This window comes from Myotis lucifugus, unplaced genomic scaffold (genome assembly GCF_000147115.1).
Source record: "Myotis lucifugus unplaced genomic scaffold, Myoluc2.0 scaffold_165, whole genome shotgun sequence".
Classification (NCBI taxonomy): Eukaryota; Metazoa; Chordata; class Mammalia; order Chiroptera; family Vespertilionidae; genus Myotis; species Myotis lucifugus.
In genome coordinates, this window is record NW_005871213.1 from 1,430,425 (window position 1) to 1,452,977 (window position 22,553).

A 22,553-nucleotide genomic window follows, 5' to 3' on the forward strand; every position below is an offset into this window, starting at 1 on the left:
TTTCTATGCCCAATTTTTAAATCACTACTGCTAAAGGTATCTGAGGCAGGACAGTGAGAAACTAAGGAAATCCCCTGGCAAGCAGGATGGGGAAACCGAGACGGCGCACGCAGCTCTGTGACTTTCTTCCTAAGAGGCAAGGCAGCTCTCGGAGCAGCCGCTCGAATCCTCCTTGAGCGCAGTTTCACTTTGCTTGCTAAATAAACTTCCTTTGGCACTAGAGTTCTTGGCTCTGAATTCTTTCTTTGCCAAACTCAAGAACCGAGAGCCAACAAAGCTGCTCACATCTGGTGCCATGACTCACTGCTTTATCACCCTTCTCAGTTTGGACTTTTCTTATGTCAACACTGATTGGGGTAGTGCGGCAAGATTCCAGGAAGCCCGCCAGGACCACTTTCGTGCGAGGTACCAGCAGAAGCCACGTGTGCCCCACCAGCTCCTTGCTTTGCATCGAACTTTGGTGAAGATGGGTAAGTTTTTGGTGGAATTCCAGACCTCCCTGTTTTAAGATAAGAGGCCCTGACTTTATCTGAGCTGTTTAAAGAAAAGAATTCCTGAGGTGGAACTGAAGGTTAGGGTTGAGATAAGCCTGGCTAACGGTAAGACTTGATACACTCAGGACAGGAGGAAAGATTGATGGGTGGATTTAACTTTGGGTTTTCAATTGGATTTGCTCTCGAAGAGTCTGAACAAAACCTTTTGCTGGCTAAATGAGATCCTGAACTTGTTCAGCTCCAAAGATAAGGGGCATTTACTCCCTTCAAGCTCAAACGTCGGGTATTCTTAGGTGACGTACTTATGTGGAGGTGTGAGGAGGTAGCCCTCGGGACAAGCAGGAGCCCCAGGGGAAATTCCAACACAACTGTAATCAAATAACTGACTCGTCTGGGGACGCACATAAAGGCTGGTCACCTAGCCCCCGAGTCCTCACGGTTGCATTAGACAGCAGGGAGAGAAACCAAGTCACATAAGAGGGTTCAAGCAACTCAGGAAGTGACAGCCCCTTGAAGCTCAACGGTAAGCAGCACTCTTCAAACCACTACGCAATATAAATCTGCAGATCTCACGGCAAAACCAAAATTACCACGGGAAATGTGCCTCCAAGGCCAACAACTCCCAGTCCACCGCCCCATTAACACTCCGGTGTGGGGTGAATTTCCCGCCAAAATATAAGATGGCTCTGTCTTTTGGTTTTGTTCCATCCACCAAAAGGGTGGATTACAAACAAATATTTGGTAATACGCAGTTACAATCGGCCCGAGTTTACACGTTTCCCGCACTCCACCGCAAATCTATATGAACCGAGTTAAAGACGGCTCCCGCGGAGTACGCGCAATTCACGCGAGCCGACTTAACTCGTTTCCCCCACTCCAAGTGTTAATACTCCTACAGATAGAAAATTACTACTAATAGGACGCCTTTACTTGCACTTAGAGAAATTGGAAGATTTAACTAAAAGTGCTATTAACAAGATGGCCAAAATGGAGCTCTTCGTTTTCCTCCATGGGGCAGCTGCCCTCTGCCCACGAGGGCTAAATGACCGGGGCTGCTGGAAACACAGGCAGGGCAGCGGGTCAACAGCCGGAGAAATGAAGGCAGTTACAGGACGGGTTTCCCACCGAGGCGACCGAGGCACTAGGCACTCATCTTACAGCAAGACATGAAGGGGACCTCTGGAGGCCGGCTCAGGCCAGGTGTCATCAAGTGAGGGACGCCCTGCTTGGGGACAAGGGCCACGGTCATTCCGCATGGGAAGTGCAGGCCGCCTGTCTGACCGGGGTACATCCGTCAGAGTGCCCGGCCTCTGTGGCTGTGGGTAAGGCTGCCCTCCGCACGGGATGAGCACTCCACCCCCTGGGTGGCTCTGCGACTTGCAGAGATGCCTCTAACCTTCGGCTTGTTACATATCTGTCTGTTGCACTTGGGAAACCAGTCCACAGTACCTCAGGATACCATCTTTGAAGTGTGTAGTTGCCAACTGGGAGAAATTTAACCCTAAGTCCCTCAAGAAAAAGAGGCTAATCTTGTTTTCCAACACAGCCTGGTCCCAATATAAACGGTGACAGAGAGGTTTAGCCATCAACGGCACCAGTCATTTTAATACTATCTTACAACCAGACATATTCTGCTGTTCCCGAGGAACATGGACGAAGGCCCACATACCCACGCCTTTATGGTCCTCAGGGATGACCTCAGCTATGTACCACCCGCAAACTAAACCCCTTTGTGACTGCTACACTACGCTCACAGCCCCGCCTTAGAAACCCTCCTCCACTACAAAGTCTGAAAGAATGAGAATGCACCCAGATGGAAAGAAACATTCCAAAAACAGGTGCATGGATTGTCAGTCCTTTGCCAGCATTTAGGTGGCAACCCAATTCTGAGGTATTAAAAACAACTGTCCTGTTTCACCAAAGAAGTCTTTACAGGGCCAGAGGTGTGGCTTCATGAACAATTCAAAGCCCTCCCATTCCTTTTACCTTCCCAAAGTTTAATTCCTCTCAAAGGGCTTACAGATAAAGGGCTGATACTAGTAGATATTGACTTACAGGTAAGTCCTTCTAGGGGAGCTTGCCCTGGACCTTTGAGATGTAAATACCTGGTCTTCTTCCAGGACTCTTACCTGGGTCATCTTTTAAAATGCAGGTTTCTGGGACATCACAGCTAACATATCCACAAAACAAGTTGACTGAACATATATTTCTGGCATGTGTACAATGTTTGAGACCCAGTGCCAGGCAACAGGGTTACCATGACAATTAAGACATGTTCCCTGCTCTCAAGAAACTCAGAGCACATTGGGAAACAAAGGCAACCCCTTATTTCACCAATGAACTGAGACCTTATCAAACTGGGCCTCATTCAAACGCTCCTCCCTGTGTAATGACAGAATTTATCCCCACCCATTACATCCACATCTTACCTTCCTCATTTATTTTACGCATGAATTCTTCAGCAAATATTTATGACATCAAACATAACAGTGACAGACACTGTCCTACATGCTGAAAACCAAGCAGTGAAAAACACATGGTTCCTGCCACAAAGAGCTCACACTGCCCGAGAAGACAGGCAGAAAATAACCAGAAAGCGTGTCCGAGAAGTGCATCAGATAAACGATAGAGTCCGCGAGAAGTGAAAGTGGCCTGGAGCTGGAGGGGGCAGGGGAGCTCTCCGGGAGGAGCTATTTGAGCAGAGACCTGGAGGAAGCCAGAGGACAAGCCACAGGTTATCTGGGAGGGCACTCTGGGTAGAGCACAGGCAGGAGGGGTTGGGAAGGGTTACGGAAAGGCAAGAAGGCCAAGAGGACTGGCGTCTTTGTGGAGCAAGTATTGTTGATGAAATTACTTGTATATTTTAAAAAAGCAGAAAGACCATAGTTATCACAAATCTCCATGTACTTCTTATCAAAAGTTAACAAATGTGAGGATTCTATCGCAGATGTTTCACATCTTTTTTTTTTACTTTTAAGAAATAAAATATGCCAGATAATGTTACTTACCTGAACCCCTGCCTCCCCTTAAATTGGTTGTTAAAATAAAAGCCTGTACTATCGTTGTAATTAAAGAAAACATTACGAATTACAGTCAAGATGGAACAATGAGTTCATGTCTCAATATGCTCAGGATGCTCCAAAATACTGAATAATAGAAAAAGAGTCAGAAGATGCTCAAAGCCAACGGAATTCAACATTTTGAGAGTCAGAAATCAGAGGTGCCAGTGGCTGCCAGGTGCCCCTTTCAGGGAATTATGAATCAAAAGGACCCCCGTGAAGGGAGACCGAGGGCAGGCACTGACTGGGGCTATGCATTTACATTATGAAGCTGTGGCCTTGGGAGGCAGAGAACAAAGCCAGGGCCTAAGGAACTGCCCAAATCCCTCACTGGCTCCCAGTCCGTATTTCCCACATCCTCAACACTGCGGCGGGAGGAGTCCCATCTGAAAGCCACCACAGCACAGGGCTCTGCAGGAAAGCACCATGGGATTGAGGGAGGGAAACCACAAAAGTATGAATCCGTACATAGGTCTGCGAAGATAAAAATTAACTGAATGAGATGACCCAAAATGAGCCTTCAAACCAAAATTCTAACACACACACACACACACACACACGAAAAGACAGTAAAGCAGTAATAGTATCAAAAACCCACTCCAGACTAAATTATTTCATTTAAAGCTTCAAAATATTAATTTGTGTCTTTGTGCATACTATATATGAGATTCAACATCCTTTAAAAAGGAACAAGCTATCATGAAACATAAAAGAAAGCAAAACAGATAAGACCCTGTTGAGTCAATTTTTGTGTAGGGCATGAGGTCCGGTTCTAAACACATGTTTGGGCATGTGGACATTCTTTAAGCCTGTACTTATTTCACATAAAAAGTGGTTTCTTACTGTTACTGACCTGTCAATAACATGAAAGAGGAAGCTATAAGACTCTTAGAAGAACGCACAGGAGTGAATCTTCACACCATGAACTGGGCACAGCTTCCTTACGAGCGAGCGGTGAAAGCAAATACTGATTGAGGGCAGGGCAGCAACTTAAAATCTTGTACTTCACATATCACCATTAAGAAAGGAAAACGTCAAGGCAAACACTGAGAAATACATTTCCAACTCATACTAGTACATCTAATAAAGGACTTGTATCCAGAATTAAAAGCAAAAAAAACCTCTTACAGCTTAGTCATAAGGACACACAAATAACCCAGTTATAAAATGGGTAAAATATGTATGGCCATTTCACCAAAGAAGGCATAGGATTGCCAAGAAGCACATGAAAAGATGCTCATTGCCATTATTTCAAAAATGCATGCTGGCCCTAGCCAGTTTGGCTCAGTGGATAGAGTGTCAGCCTATTTCCAAAGACAGTACAGTCACATTCACAGCAACATTACTCATGAGAGCTCAAAAGTGGAAACAATCCAAATATCTACCAACTGGTGAGTGGAACAGGAAAGGATTGCCCATGGTATTAAAATACAACGTCCATTGTGCTCCTTTATTTAAATGGTATTTCTAATCTATCCTTTCATAAATTCAAAATAGCTCCTTGTTTAGAGTCCAGGCCCAGCTCTAAACATTAATTTGTCCAGTTGTATCAATCTGTAGCCACTTAAAATATTCAGAACAAGTTTTCCCACAGTGAAAATGATTTTTTAATGGGCACCTTGTATATTATCCATTTCCAGCTCTAATTAGATTCATCTGGGGAAAACACCATTGGCTAAGTAACGTAAGGAACACTAGCTAAACAAAATGTTAATATAGTCTAAGTGGTAGAATACTGTTACATCTAAAAAACATAATAACCAACGTTAATAAGAAACTGGAAAACTGTAATTTTGGTGGTTTTTCCCAATGCATTTTGTTCTATTTATAAACAAATATCTTGTTCACAGGGACAACAGGCAATATCTTCACCCTTGTAGGCCACAGTGGCACTAATGCAAATGCTACTTACTGCACAGCAATTACATCTTTACTTTGCTGGGATGTATAAATAAAAATCATGATTTCCACAACTCAGTAATGAAAGTCTTGAGCATTAAGCAGATTACACATCCAGTCAGCTCTCATTTACGAGTTGTAATTTAATGTGGTTATTATATCTCTTAATGTGTAACCGCGGCATCGCAGAGCTGGGCACTGTATTTTAATCTAATAATAGCAGCTATAATATTCTGAAATGTGCTTCATGAATCAAAGCCATAATGTGCTCGCTGAGGGTTTGGATTAGCACTTCACGAGATCTAGATGTATCACAGCTGCGGGAAGAGGACAAAGGAAGACAGGACGGCTTTGAAGGAGCTAAAAAAAAAGGTGGGAGAGACAATCGTTTTGAAAGAATCCCCTTTCCTTGCTAAGCAGAAGATGTAAAGGACTGCGGGTCTCCTGCATTTACAAAGAGAGTCTAATGGAGAAGCACGCACCCATTTGCGGTAACACAGCGTGTCCTACTCCAAAGAAACCACCACGGGGTCAGGCCAACACTTTCTCATTCATCGCAGAAGCAGAAAATAGGAAACCCAGGCGTCTCAGAGGCTTTTGATGGGTTTATAAAGAAGGATGGAGATTCAGAATGAGCTTCGGAGCTGAACTAAGCAGACACACTTTGCAGTTGTGCACTGAACAGAGAAATGGGCGCCCCTGACAATGGCTAAAACCTAACAGGATCCCAGGACCGCACCACATGCAGATGAGTTAAACAGGAAATTCCTTTTAGTTTTTAGGCCGAAGTGTACTTTCTAATTCACTTTACCACAGACTAATGCTCTGCAGTGGGAGTCTCCCCACAGAGCTTTACCAAACGTCTTCTGGGCATTCACCACATGACCAGCACTCCATGGAGAGAATCCAGAGAAAACTGACACACTTCCAGTTACCAGACAATGCCATACAGACCACTCCACGCTGACACAGTGATGGGAGAATGTGGGGGCAAAGAGAACTTTTCAAAGTAGATGATACTTTAGATGGTGACCAGAGCCAAGACAGGAGAGCAGTACGGGCAGGGAGGAAACTCGAACACCGAAGGTGTGATGGCACCTACTCGGAGAACGGTGGTACAGTCACTGTGACCGGAACACAGCACGGGTCCGGAAGGCAGGAGAGGAGAGGAGACTGAAGAGACAGACAAAATGTGGGATATGCTGGACCAATAGGAAAGGATTCTACTCAAAAGATGAAAAATGTGGAATAAAGAATATGTCACTAAAAGGAGGTCTTCCACTAGCCCTCGAAAGATGGGAAAATGTGCCAACTCCTAAACACACATCATTTCATAACCATCAGCCAATGTAAGAACTGCTCTGATTCCCATGAAGGAAACACAAGTGCATTCACATCCAGTGCGGAAAACCCAACAGAAACCAATCAGTAAAACTCTAAGTCAAAACGTGCCAAATGACAAAAAGTATCCACACTGGCCCAGGCACCAGGGAAATGCTGTGGCTTCCATCCAGAGGAGTGCACACGCGTACACAAGAAAAGTCCGCTGTCTGCAGTGCTGACGGCAGAACACAAAACTCCACCTCGAGGCTGATCTTCCACAACTGGGGTGTCTAGTCTGGTAGCCAGTGGCTTCGTGTGGCTATTTAAATTTAATGTGATTAAAATCAAATAAAACGTCACATTGATTCCTCAGTTGCACTAGTCACATTTCAAGTACTCAGGAGCTACCCGAGACTACTGGTACCTGCTGGACAGTGTAGACAACACATTCCCCTCACTGAGCAAGTTCCGTGGGTCTGAGCTGTCCTGGAGCCATCATCACGGGGAGATGGGGAGAAAACTCCTTAAGAGCAAAAGTCCCATTAGAGGTAACTGAGGCCTCAACTCACTTTGCACTGAACTGGGGACACACGTGTACATTCAATGTATGTTTGTGAGATTTAATATAAAAGAATTATGGAAACAAGGTAGTTATACTTATTTCACTCTGAGAAAAAGCTTAACCATCAAGAACTGAAGCTTTGCATCAGACTTTTATAAGTACCTATACACTATATAGCATACAACTGGAGATGAGTTGGCAAAATGAATACAGCCAATTGTCTTCCAAAATAGTTAATGGAAAAATGAATGACATTTTACACTTTGAAAGTGAAGCTTATTAATTAAAGGAATCCTGTGGAAAACCAATATGTAAAAAGGATTATCATCTGTTATCTCATTAGAATATCAGAAACTTCGACCTAAAGAAATGCCAGTTTGAGGTTGCTAGAACCGTAATGGAAAGCTAAATTCCAGGCAGCAAACACTGACTGATAGAAAAGAGGTGTCAGTGGGTATATACTCCTCCTTAATTGGTTCATACAAATTTTATTCCTGAGGATCTCAATGAGGAAAAGGGAAAAGGGGGGAAAAGCCAATAAAAAATGGGCAAAAGTATCGAACAGGTACTTCTCAAAACAGGATCTCTCCTAAGATAACTCCACCTCATTAGTCATGAGAAAAATGCAAATCAAAATCACAAGATGTCAGCAGACACTCCAGAGAATAGGCTAAGTTTTAAAAACCAGCCACGCAGGGAGGTGGACTGCAGTCAATGGCACTCTCAAACGCTGCGGTCAGGGTGCCATGGGCGAGACCCTGTGGGAAGCCACTGGCGAGTGTCCACAGAGGCTGAGCATGGCACAGCTGGCAGCACACACCTCCAGGCCAGGTGGGTGGATGCAGGAAGAAAGGAAGAAAGGTATGCTCGTGCACACCAGAGACACACACACAGTGATGCTGCAGCATCATTCTTAGAAGCTAAAGTTTAAACCAACGTCAATCAGCATCAGACGGAGAAATTCACATGTGCACATGCATTAATTCCTATACAGCAGTAATAAGAAATCACACACTGCATGTAACGGCACGGGTGACTCTCACAAACACAACGGTATAAAAACGGGTCCAATTAAACTATTATTTTGGGAGGGGTGTGAAAGGTATTAAAATTATTTAAAACAAAAACAAAAAACACACAAAGATCTGGGATCGATGAGTCAGGGCAGCGGGGCTCTCTGGGAGGAAAGAGACAGCCTGGAGACTGAACAGAGAGAGGAGGGGGCTGTGGAAGGCTGGTCACATGGGGCGGTTTTACTGCATGGTGGTTTCACTGCGTGGAGGTCTCATGGATGCTTTCCTTGTGATAATTTCTTGACCTGCACATTTTTAAATTGTGTCTTTTTTCTATGTGAATGTTATACAGGGTAGGGCAAAAGTAGGTTCACAGTTGTCTGTATGGAAAATATTATAATAATTAATAAATAATAATACAAGAATAAACTGTGTTTTGTGTACTTACAACTATAAACCTACTTGTGCCCCACCCTATATTTCACACACAAAAATGTTTAAAAGAAAAACAGTCTCTAAAGACGTAAAAAAAAAAAAAAAACACAAAAGAACTTTTACCATTTGCAACAACATGGAAGAAACTGGAGAGCATTATGCTAAGCGAAATAAGCCATTCGGAGAAAGATATGATCTCATTCATATGTGGGATATAATGAACAACATAAACTGATGAACAAAAATAGATCCAGAGACAAAGAAACACTGAACAGACCATCCAACCTCAGAGAGAAGGCGGGGGGTGGAGGGAAGGCAGGTAAGAGATCAACCAAAGGACTTGTATGCATGCATAGTAGCATAACCAATGGACACGGACACTGGGGCGGTGGGGGCTTGTCCTGGGGAGCAGGAGTGTGGCGGGGGAGGGGTCAATCGGGAAAAAAGGAGACATATGTAATACTTTAAACAATAAAGAAAAAAGTTAAAAAAATACTTTATTACGAAAAGCGCTAACATCAAAAAAAGAAAAAGTGCGTGTGCGCGCGTGCATGTGCATACACACACACACACACACACACACACACACACGGTCCTGTACACCAGGTCAGGTGGCTCCCGTTTCGTGCCACGCCCAGGCACCTTCCAAACCCTCCCCCCAACACCAGCTCACCTCCTGCGGCGCTTTGCTAAGTAACGGCGCAGCACTGACGCTCTCCTCTCCTTCCCGGTGGATCTGGAAATTCACCCTTTGGTAAAGAATCTGAAAAAAGAACAAGACACGTGATAAAGAAATGTGTTTTTAAACTTGCTTCTCCTCCCAGTGCAGGTGGACATCTGAAAGCTCTCCCTGGAGGAGACGAGGCCTGCTTCCTCCTGAACAGTCTGGGAGCGGGACTACGGCCCTCGGGACGGCTTCACAAGGACCCCACCGTTTCAGAGGTGGAATCAAGTGAGAAGCCCGATGTAAGATGAACGAATAGGACATGCGCGTGGGAATTCCAGAGCCTCTTCCTCTGTTTAGCACGTTTTCCTGGCTGCCTCCTGCCCACCCTCTGTTTAGCACGAGGCCACTTTAGCACAGAAACTGTCCCCGGGAGCACTCTCCTCCCTTATGCAGAACTCCCCGCGGGTGTTAGGAAACTCACCCCCGCCCCAGCCCACTCCCCAGCCACTAAGGACCACTAAGGGATGGTGCCACCACTGGGTTCTGAATATATTTTATATGACCACGTCTTATGTTTTATTCTTGACAACACTAACTTTTCCCACTATATTCAATAATTTATTTCTTGATATTAATTTCTATTTTTCTCTCACCTGCTTTGTATCCTTTCTTCCTGGCTACAATAAAGCAAACAACACTGTTTTATACCCTGATATCTTCAAATTCCTTTTCACATGAGTAACAAGCTATTTTTTCCCCTAAATTAAAATGCTTATTTTATTTCTTAAAATGACCACAAACCTAAGATCCACACCCCACACCCCAAAAAATGCCCTTCACACAGTTCAGATCCCCAGTGTTGGAAGCACTTACTTCTGTCTGCAGGGAGCTGCTAGCTGCCAACAGGGGCTCAATGATGCCGGGAGGACAATGCGTTAGCGCGAAAGCCATGAGCTCCTGACGAGTGGCCAAGTCCTGGTACCCTTCTGATTGTCCTAGCTGGCTGCAAACATCCCAACTTTTAGAATAACCTGCAGAGTTAACAAGAAAAATCACACTGACTTTAAAAGAGAAAACTCTCCAATCTCACATGAGCGTGTCAATGGCTTTCTGCTCAAGTCTTGTGTCACCAGAGCAGGACCATAGTCCGCGGTGATGCTAATTTTTGGAACCAGAAGCACACCAGGACAGGACAGAACAGGAGCAGTATGCTGGTTTATTGGCCAATTGTTCAGCGCCACTCCAGACACGTGTTTCTGATCAACTCTCTTAAGTTTCAGATTGCCTGACAATGACTACAAATAATCTACTTGGATTTTGAGTAAAAAGCAGGAAGTCTGGCCCGATCAGCATGGCTCAGTGGTTAAGCATCGACCTATGAACCAGGAGGTCATGGTTCAATTTCTAGTCAGGGCACATGCCCAGGTTTCAGGCTCGATCCCCAGTGTGGGGCGTGCAGGAGGCAGCCACTGATGACTTCTCTCCCATCATTGATGTTTCTATCTCTCTCTCCCTCTCCCTTCCTCTCTAAAATACTTAAAAACAAAAACCAGAAAACCTGGATGTGTGCATTCAGAAAACGTAGGGCTTTGGCCCGAGCCTGCTCCACACACTTGTGTGAGCTGGAGAAAGTTCTAATCACACTTCCTCTACTACAACGATGAGACAATAATGCCTTCCTCGTTGGGCTGTTGGAATGATTAAATGACACTTGTATTTAAAAGTACTTTGTAAACTGCAAAGTGCTAGAAACAGAAATTATTCTAGACAGCTCCACAGACTCGTTCGCTTTATCGAAGACAGAGATCCCAGGAGCGAGCCAGGAGCGCAGTCAGCCCTTTTATTCTTTTATTGCACACTTTTATTCTTACTCCAAGGAGTTCCAGTTTGAAAGTAGCGTTTTTTCTCTAAGTACAAAGGCTCCCGCCTAAAACAATTTCTATAAATATATAAAGTAAAACTTAAGCCAGGTACCACCACTAATGGGAATAAAATTATTAAACAATTTTAGAGCAATACAACAATGGTTTTCCAGAAAACCACAAGTATTTTAAACTTAATGTTGCGAAATCACTTGGTTAATATTACAGAACTGGCTCTTTTATGAAAATACCTTTCTAATGCTGAGGTTGTAAACCGTGAGATTTCCCGTGTGTCAGGCATTTCACAGCTGCACTTACAGCAGCTCTCTCCTTGACTAAACCACAGTCAGGCTCGTCTGAACCTTGTCCCAACCAGGCCTCCCGCTCGGCCCAGTCCCTGCTGAGCCGGCAGAGCCCCCAGAACCCAGTTTCAGCAAGAATCCTGCTAAGTCAGGTCACCCTTGATCACTAACCACCCTGGACATCTGGCCAAATTCCTTACCCTTCACCCTTGACATCTGACTGCCCAGCCCTGCCTTTAGCAAGAACCTGCCATGATGGGTCGGCAAGAACGCCACTCCCCTCGATGTGTCATTGCAGCCATGTTCCATATCCACTGCCCCGCTCACTCTGATCCTCGGCTATACACCCCCAGTTATCTTTTTTACATTCAGAGTTCAGCTCGGTCTCTCTCCCCTATTGCAACAGCCTCAACATCCATTGCACAAGCCCTGAATAAAGTCTTCCTTATCATTTTTAACAAGTGGCAAAATAACATTTTAACAGAATACATACCAAAGGTGCACAAGTCATAGGTGCACGGCTCTGTGAATTATCACAGAGTGAGGCAATGCACTTTAACCGCTGACTGCGAAAGCACAGATGGAGTAAGAGATGCACTTGGGCTTCCATATAGTCAGGCATTGCTGCAAAAGTCGGTCATTCAGTGCAGAGCCCGGCTTAAGACGATACCACTGGGGAATGTGCTGCTGTTTATTAGAGAAACTATTCTACAATAACACCTGCCTATCCTCCACAGACCTGAGTTAGAATTTTAATATCCAAAACTTTAGGGTTTCAAACTACTTCCCAATTTCTCAATATCTGTTTAAAAAGCACTATCCCATCTTCTAAAAAAATTTTAAAGAATAGAAATATTGACTATATAGTCACAAATGGTAGATACTTTGAAAACTTAGACTTACTTTTAAATAACAAATACATAAAAAGACACTATATTTTACATAAAATTGTTCTTAAACTTATGAGGCTGTTTTAATGGGGAATGGAAAGCAACCAAAATCTCAGATACAATACAAGCTCTGAGTCCTTTGAAGAATTTATATACAAGCACGTGGAGTACGCACCTATCAGTGCTCACAGATGCTCCCATCTCAGGAACATACGCCGGCCGACCAATCAGGCCAGCCGATCTCAGAGCAGACCCTGCCACTGGCATTGCCTAAAGGGGAGATGAGCAAAGTGCTAAGGGTGGCCTAGCTCACCTGCGGCCATCAGCTCCTGACAGTGCACACTGGCTGCTTTGTAGTCATGGAAACGGAGTGCTTGCTCCACCAGAAGGATCAGAACCTGGCCACACCTTTCTTCTGGGTCTTCACCTGTAAACACATACAAATGACTTCATGGTTTCACAGCATCAATTCATAAATGAGCTCACGAACCCATCTCTCAAAGTAGTTTGAAAATAAAAAGTCAAGATGGAACTGATTTTAAAAGATGATAGGACAAAAGGTCACAGCAACTTTTACTTTCTAACCTACTTATTAATCATCGAACTAGGTCTGTCTCCTGAGCAATCGTGATTGACAGCAGCCAGACCACCACCCCAACCCAAGGGCGAGGAGGAAAATTGGACTCTAAACTTGCTTGGGTTCTAAGCTTCTTGCTAAAAACAAATTTCACTTTTGTATGTTGCCCTTTGAATGTTCTATTTCTAATAATAATTTAAAATGACAGATATAAGGAGGGAAAAATTTAAACACAAAGTAAAATAGATGTAATTTTATTGTTTCACTGAAGTGCTCATCTTTTATCATAGTGAACATCTAGACACTAAGAAATTATACCAAATTCAGCTTATATTAACACAGAGATCTTAAATCACTTTCCCAAGAACATTCTTAGAAGTCAGCTTGAATGTCACTTCCTTCTTGGGCATTTCCTCACTTTCTTCGTATAAAATCCATGGTTAGGTGTGCCTCCTACATGTTCCTTTACTTTCCATTCACCGAATACAATTTATTGCCATTATATTTCTAACAATCTGCACCTTCTATCAGAATTTAAGCTCCTGAAGGACAGGGGCTGCTTCGTGTTGAATCCTAAAGACCCAGCCCAAGTCCTGCACAGAACAGAGGCTCAAAAAAATATCCTCAGTGAAATGGGCACAGATTCAATTCAGAATGTACTTTTCAATTATAAGACAAATAATTCAAAGTTACAATAAAGACAATTTGTCTATTTAGGCTAAAAAGAAAAAAGATATTTTATATTTTAATGAGGTAATAGAACCTTAAAATTATTTTTAATATTTCCAGGAAAAAAATATGTATATGGTCTTTGCATTTTTAAGCTATAAAATGGTTTCAAAGAAAAAGCAAACATATCACAGAAGGAGTTGAATGAAACTTTAAAATTGTTCCCATGAACCTTCCCTCTGTGCTTCACAGGTTTAAATAAAATCCAAGGCGAGTACTGGCTCAAGGCCGTCTAAAAACTGCTTCTGAAAAGAGCTGCTCCAGCACTGGGATTCCTATCATGAGAACAACACACTCGTGTTAGAACACGCCTCCCTAGACTGTGCAAGTCATCAAGACCAGGCTGACTTGGGAAGAGCTTCTGCCTCCCCCTTAACTGCCTAGAACAGTGGTTCTCAACCTTCTGGCCCTTTAAATACAGTTCCTCATGTGACCCAACCATAAAATTATTTTCGTTGCTACTTCATAACTGTAATGTTGCTACTGTTATGAATCGTCATGTAAATATCTGATATGCAGGATGGTCTTAGGCGACCCCTGTGAAAGGGTCATTCGACCGCCAAGGGGGTCACGACCCACAGGTTGAGAACCGCTGGCCTAGAAGAACCTGGATAGACAAGGGGGCTGTACCCGGTAGAGAGCTATTGCCAGAGATGACTTTGACATCAGAAGGACTTACCTGTGTGGTGTGGCAAACATCTGTTCACCAAACACCTGCTCTTCCCACCATCCTGTAAACTGCCTTCCTCCCCTCGGAAGCCCAAACCCCCACCCTTTCCCCTCTGCCCAGGATAGAAGCCTCAACTGCCCAAATGCCTTTGAATCTCATGTCTTTATGGGGCTCTGGAAGGAATGAAATGAAATGTGTGTTTCTCCTATTAATCTTTTTTTGTGTAAAATTAATGATTAGAAGGAAAGAAGGGAACATCTTCCACCCCTGCAGTAACATGTAATATAGGAAATGGAACAATGTGTGTAAGTCTATCAATAACAAATGCACATATCGCAATCAATAGAAAACCTATTTCCTAGATAATACTCTTGAAATGTTTGTGTCTATTCAAAATATCCGATCACAAGTGAGAGGGCAGGTGTGACTTCCCTCCTTGGGCAGCGTGGCTGGGCTAGACACTAATCCAGGTGTCAATGTGAAGTGCAGCGAAAGCCCCTCATCAGCTGACGTTAAGTCGGGGTCCACTGATTACCATCATCCAACGTCTAAAAAGGTGGAAAAGTACAGTAAGAGTAAAGGATTCAAAGTAAGGAATAAATTATTTAACCTCTTTATTCCTGTTTCCACATGTGCAAAGTGAGATTCAGAGTCCCGCCATAAGGGACACAGTAAGAAGTAACTTAGATTAGTATAAAAACGCAAAATGAGAATGACTGCTGTTTTCACGTAAACTTTTATGTGAAGATGGGTCCGTCATCTTGAAGTCCAAAGTAGAAATAGTAAACTGCTTTTAACTCTAGAAAGTTCCATCTGAGCAGGTGATTAAAAGGAAAAGCATAACCAAAAATAGGCCTGAAAAAAATGATTTCTAGGAAAATGCTCCAAACAGAACAAAATAAGACTCTGAGGGAGAACAGCCAGGAGCGTGGCGGGACTAGAAACTGTTAATGAAAACACTGCTGACTGGCCTGAAGCAGAGAAGGCTAATGAGGACACGACGAGGCTTTGGGTCCATGAAACGGAACTTACACCACATCCACAGATGGGAGCCTCTCTAATGATGCAGCTTAATGCCCGCCCCTTGCATGGAGGCTGGTTGGTGATTTACTTTGACAAACAGTGAGGTGGAAAAGACGGTGTGTGACTTCTGAGATGAGGTCGTAAAGGCATTATGTTAAGGGGACACTCAAGAAGTCCTACAGGGAGGCCCACGTGACATTTCTGTAATATGCCCATCTTCCCAGAAAAGAAGCTAGCCTGACATATATATTCTGATGTCCGCCCAGGACAGTGGTGAGAGTAACACAGAAACCTTACTCTGCAGTTTAGCATTCGGAACGTACCAGCGACCCTCAGCAGCTCAGCGAGGCCCAGCAGCTTGGCGGACTGCTTGTAGCACGTGGGGGACTGGCAAAGGCACTCCTTGATGAGGCTGAGCCGGTCGGAGTGCAGTCGCACTGTAGAGAGAGAGAGACCAAATGACAGGCATCAGCAACGGGTACATGACCTCCCTAACGAGAGACAACGAAACGGAATGAGAACTGTGCTGGCCTCCAGATCAGTAAGGAGTGAAAGACACAACTTTTTAAAAAGTTAAAATTATTGTTGCTTCTGAATAAATAACGTACAACATGGATCTTTCCTGCCACCAAACATCTGAAGCAGCAAATGAACTGGCATTTGGAAGCCAGGAAGAAAGCGTTTTATTTCCTAACAGCTAGCTTAAGTGACTGTTGCTGTTTCTGCTTTCCAGATGATGAAATCAAGGCACAACAATAGTCTCTACTTCGTAGGGCATGTCTGAGAATTCATAAATACACATAAATACACATGAAGTATATATACATAGAACATAAAATCCTCAGTAAATACTAGTTATTATTATTACTACTGACAGTCACAGAAATGCTTATTAAGTATGGTATCCTCTACTGTAAGGATTTTTAATGTTTCAAGATGTAACTGTCAGGTCTGTCTGGGGAATATTTTATTATTATCCCCATCTGAGGAAGGAGAAGTTCAAAGACTTGAAGTTGCCACAGGTCACTGAGCGCCAAGTGGCTGAATCGGCATTTAAACTCCTACAGGACACTCCAGTGTGGCTCTGTCTTGTTATCAGTATGCCAGTCCCTCCAAGCCAGCAAGTGTGCCTCACTCTTCCCTCCACTATTTCAGTTCCTGGAATAAAGTGCCGAATTCAATGTTCACTGATGGAAGGAAAGGGGAGGAAGGGAGGAGCGGGGAGGGATGGTGGGGAGGAAAAGAGGGAGGGAGCACGAGGAGGCAGGTGACACCATTCTGATTCCACCCTCAAGTAGAAAGTGCCAAGTACATTCAACTGAAAGAACAAAAATGACAGCGGATACTTGGAGAGCTTAAGCACAGAGCAAGGCTGAGTTGCCTGTCCATTTACCCAGCGGTAAGCGGCAAAACTGGCTCAAGGCTGGGTTTCACCATGTGCTGTTCGTCTGGAAAACTGACTTATCCTGTTACAGAAAGAACCTGGGAGACAACTAAAATGTCCTCAATCTGCTCATTTGAATAGTAGGAATAATTCACATAAGCACCCAAGCTATAGGGAAAAGCACACACGTGTACACATACAAGTAATTCGTAGGAGACTCATACATTAGGAATCATTTCTATGTAATATTTTCATTCCTGTTTCCTATGAACTCACTGATTATAACTCAGCCAGTACCACTAGCCTTCACCTGATGAGAAACAGTAACTCCTGAAGGGTGGGCAAAGACGGCTTCAAAACAAAGCAAGGTGACAAAAAGAACATTGTTCCCTGACTACAGTACAATACCTGGACCCTAAATCTCGCAATATCAAGTTCCTTTGTCGGTCCAGTGTCCCCGGTGAATACAAAGGCAGCGTAAACAGCAGACAGCATACAAAGGACACATTCTGTCTCCACATCCGGAAGGTCTTCTAACAGAAACTCCCAATCAATAGATCAAGCTGGGAGGACAGGAAGGCGAACGTCTTCCTTCAGACTCTCCTACGGCAGGAAATGCCTCAGAAGCTGCTGCAGGATTGTAGGTCTGGTTGCAGATATTCAAACCCATCAGCTGCTATGCAAACACTGCCAGCAAAAACACTGCTAGCAGAGCACCATAGCGCTTCAGAGCTAGAGATGGAAGGACTTCAGCTATCCTCCCCCGCCCCCAATTCCAAACACTTCCAGTTAGGAATAAAGACCAGAGATTACACTGAAGGCAGCCAAGCATGCCCCTAAGAACCAAGCTACCTGCTGCCTTTAGGGCACTGAGGTCCAGGGTTGTGGGAGGGTTTTTAATCTTTTTTTTATTGATTTCAGACAGAGTAATGAAGAGGGAGCGAGAGATAGAACCATCAATGATGAGAGAATCATCGATCAGCTGCCTCCTGCACGCCCCCTACTGGGGATCCAGCCGCATCCCAGACATGTGCCCTGAGGGGGAATTGAATGGAGACCTCCTGGTTCATGGGTCAACACTCAACCACTGAACAGCACTGGCCTGGTGAGTCCAGGGTTTGAAGCAACAGAAACTCTCCCTCCCACCTGTGAGGTAAAGGTCAGGGCAGAGGGAGATGCACTCTGTACTCACAGCACACAGTAGACAAGGACAAGTAACTTGTGTTGGCTGGTACTCACCTGATACTTACATTTAGGTAAAAGATCTTGAGCAATGTCAAGATATTGCTAACAATTAAACTCTCAACAGGAACTTCTTGTCACCCCCTCTTTAAAATTACATTATAGATCTATTAAAGAATAGTCTTCAGTAAGCATGAAAAGAAATGAAATATTATCATATATAGCTATTTCTAAATCTATGCAAATAAAACAAAATGCAGAAATAAACTATATACAAAAATTGATGTAAATCTGCAATTCTCATCCATAATCCCAATTTCTGTCTTTGTTTTTATCCAGTAGCCTCGCTGATGGTACTAATGTTATTTCTTTCAGTGTTATAAATGTAACCTTGAAAAAATAAAATTATGATAAAATGTCCGTTTTCTTTTTTCTTCTGGATTTCCACTTAAGTTTCATTTGAAAAATGGGCGGGATTTACTGCTGATGGATTAAATAACCAAAGGTACTCTTCAGTTTAAAAAACTAAAAAGAAACAGTAGGAAATTGATGCAAAATAAGTGATCAGTGCAACACTAAGCAGATAACTCACCTTGCAAAGGCAGGATCTTGACCCCAAATTCCTCTAGGCATCCGACGGCTTGGATAAGGTCCAGCTCCTCTTCAATGGCAGGGGGCTTGTCTATGATCAGCTGTAAGCAGCACCTAAGAGAAATGAGACCCATTTTAAAAAGCAGTGACAAGCTTGGCTGAGTTGCCTTTGTATATTGAACAACATAAGATCCAACACATATTTATCCAAAACCTACTACTTCCAAGTGTTCCGCAGATGCTTTCTGTTCTCTCTCAGTCCTCAGGACAAGCCCGTGAGACAGGCAAATAGCATCATTTGCATTTTGAGGAAGCCACAATCGGAGCTCAGAGAGGTGAGTGATTTGTGCAGGGTTACACTGATAGGAAGCAAGATATTAGAAAGGATGAAAATAAAGATGGGATGCAGATAATTTCCAGCTATTCTTCTAGCAAAAACAGAAATGTCTTGATTCAGTGACAATTTTGTCTCCCCCGAGAACTGAAAAAGGAAGAGGCGGTTGGTAATGTACTAATGCGACAATAAAAAATAGGAGAAAGTGATTTGCTAATTTAAGAATCTGTAATAACTTTGAAATATTTTAAACAAATTCTTCAAAATCCAGAGACTGTCTGGCCAATGTGCCTCAGTGGTTGAGCATCAACCCATGAACCAGGAGGTCACAGTTGGATTCCCAGTCCATTAAAGAAGAATAAAACAAACTGACATATAGTAAAATTATATGTATTCATATGGAAAAATCTTCAATATAGATCATAAATGAAAAAAAAGCAAGATACAGAAAAGTATGTAGAAGTAGTAAGCACTTACTTGTGACTTAGGAAAGAAGGTAACATTTAATATTTTGGAAGGACACATAGGAAATGAATATAAAAAAATAGCTGAGGGGTAAAGTCAGGGAAACTAGAATGAGGAGAGAGACTTACTGTCAATGTATATCCGTTCTGGATTGTTTGACTATTTTATCTTGTGAATATTCATAACTGCTTCCTCTATCAGAAATATTAGTTAATAAATAACAGTTTAACCAATAAGAATGTATGGGCTATTTCTACATTTAATACCACTGGGAACATTTAAATACATCCAGCTCACAGGTCTCCATCAGTTTGGTGCCACATTATAGACTTTTGACATCTTTTTAAAATTAAGGTTGTCCTATGGCAGAAAAAAGGGATGGAATGAAGGGGAAATACAGGAAGGGCAGTTTTTAAAATGGTCTCTGAGAACACCTGCCAAAAAGATGTAGGTCAAACCACTCCCCGCTTCAAAGGCTACTCTATTTGGTATTTTCATCATCTGACATGCAACCCCTTGTGAGAGAAGAAAAAAATTTACTATTTAAACAATTTCATCAAGTTCATGGTTTGAGAAAACATGATTTTTCTCTGTGGTAAGATATCACTGGAAGAAACAGTTACCTTGAAGTTTTGCTGGAGTTGAAATAACTAGTCATTTGGGGGTAAAAATAAATCTAAATAGCTTCCACAATCATTATGTCAAAATAAATTCCAAATGGGCATAAAATTCCAATGTAAAAATAAAACCATCAGAGTGGTAAGAAATGATAATAAAAACTATTTTAATGGCCTTAGGAATTAACAACCTCCAAAGGATGACACAAAAGACCACAACCATAAGAGGAAAGAAGAATCAAATTTTTAAAAAATTCTGATAGCAATTTAAAAGATAAATTATATAAAATAAAAACTTGGCAACACAGTTAAAATGTTTAAGGCAGGCAAAGGGCAATGTCCCTTATGCAAAAAAAAAGGTCCTAAGAATCAACAGTAAAAAGGTGAACTCTAAACTTCTAGTACAACAGGCCAATGGGGAACTGAATTCATATTCGAGAAATTTCCACCTGTAAGGGAATTCTGAGCTTTATCATCTCATTAGAGCGGAAGCCATGGGAGGGAGGCAGACATCACCTGTGCTGGAAACTGCCAGAACTTGAATTTCCAGGCTGTCACACGAATCTCTTCCCACAGAAGAGGAACACAGCCTACAGATAATCAGCAGAAATGACGATGGGGAAGCGTTCTGGGGAAAAGGGTCTCGAGGAAGCTGATGAATATTCCTAACACAATGAAGCTTATTCTCTATGCAAGCAATAAATAACTGTGCCCCATACAGCACGGACAGGGTACAGGTGTGTTAGTGGATGTTGTAAGTAAAGAACAAAACCCACGATGTTGTCTGTGTCCTGACGCCCCGCCCCTCAGGTGGAAGAACACAGGCCCTCTACCTGGCCAGGTCCATGCAGCTGTCGGTGAGGCTGGTGGAAGAATTGAAGTACTCCCTGCTGGCAGCCAGCACCAGGTCAACGCTGGCCTCGTAGCTCACCCTGTGCGCGGCCTTCCCTCTCTGGGCAGCGCTCGCTGGCGGGTTTGCGGGACCCGCGCAGCAGTGCATCATCTGCCCAGCCAGGTGGATGTTTTCAAGGCGACTGGAACACAGGAGACTCTCTGCGAATATCTGGGGAAAACAAGAAACTGGAATGAATGCTTAAAAAAGGAGGATTCGATTCTCAACTCAGTGAAGGCTCTGCCGTCCAAATGAAATAAATTACAAATACTCCCATCCTGGAGGTAGCAGCTGCGTACGTTGCAAATACGCTAAATGATAAGGAAGCACACTTTTATGTTATGTAAATTTCACCTCAATTAAAAAACTCCCTCTTCTAGAAGGAATAATTTAACTGAGCAAACCAATATTAAACATAATATTCTAATTGTGTTACAATGAATATTTAAGTAAAATATCTAAAGTTCATTCTCATTCCAAAACAGAATCTATTAGAATACTGTCCTACACTCAACAGGGCCACTCTGTTTAAACTATTTATAACCACTTCAATTTTTAAAACTAAAATGTTTGAATATAATACATATAATTCATGACGGCTTAAAGCATATGAACTCAGTCTTACTAACTAAAATAGCCAAGCTACCAATGTCATACCTAGACCTAGCCATTGAAATTACAATGTACCATATAATTTGGAGGCTTTTTTTAAATCTGTAAATTAAAGTTATTTAAATGAAACAAGAGCCCCTGATGGAAGGTACTCATGTAAATATCACTGTATTCCACTTGGCAACACATAGCATCAACTGACATAAATTGTTTCCTATAATTAAGATAGTTTAAAGGGGGCCAATATATGGTGATGAAAGATGATCTGACTTTGGGTGATGGGCACACAATGCAATACACAGATCATGTTTCATAGAAATTACACACTGGCAACCTATCTGATCTTATTAACCAATGTCACCCCAATACATTTAATAATTGAAATAAAACAAAAGACTACTGCAATTATAAATGTAGAATTTATTACAGAAGATGTGAGTGCAAAAAAGTTAAAACCACAACTAATCACAAAAAGGAAGATTACTTACTTCAGAAATGTCTTAAATAAAGATAGCCTTTCAAACTTACACTAATAATATCAATATATAATTAGTTCGAGGACTTCCCTAAGAATGCTCTGCCCAAAAATGCCACTGTGGATGCAGATAGCACAGAAATAGAAAAAATGAAAAAAAGATTTTGTGAAGAAAAAGAGTTTCCCTGTCATTAGTAAAACTGTCCGATTTTCACGTTTCTAGGCTTCTAAGGAAAGCATCTTTAGACAGGCCTTTACTGAAATTACTGGTAAGAATAAAAGTATTAATTGTGACAGAAGGCACATCACCCTAACCACTTATACCTAACAAGTGAAAATGGCTCACTCCAAGTGACCCAAATAACTTCAATGTAACAGTTTCTCTGATCCTTTGTAAGGAGTCAATGCCCAATACTGAAAAATACAATTTACTCACTAAAATTTAAAAGGCTTTGCTAAAATGAAGAATACAAATTTCTGCTCTTTAGGCTGTAAA

At 42.6% G+C, this 22,553-nt stretch overlaps 1 protein-coding gene across 3 annotated transcripts in view; it reads right to left on the reverse strand.

The window, feature by feature from the left end:
- The window catches only part of NBAS (neuroblastoma amplified sequence), a 195,222-nt gene that overhangs the window by 66,576 nt on the left and 106,093 nt on the right, over positions 1-22,553 (reverse strand). For all 3 annotated transcript variants that reach the window (XM_014461993.2, XM_023759896.1, XM_023759897.1), the window contains exons 30-35: positions 20,912-21,141; positions 18,664-18,776; positions 15,829-15,942; positions 12,820-12,933; positions 10,326-10,483; positions 9,459-9,548 (exon numbers count right to left, since the gene is read on the reverse strand). In XM_014461993.2, coding sequence (XP_014317479.1) covers positions 9,459-9,548; positions 10,326-10,483; positions 12,820-12,933; positions 15,829-15,942; positions 18,664-18,776; positions 20,912-21,141 — 819 coding nt within the window. The remainder of the gene's footprint in view (positions 1-9,458; positions 9,549-10,325; positions 10,484-12,819; positions 12,934-15,828; positions 15,943-18,663; positions 18,777-20,911; positions 21,142-22,553) is intronic.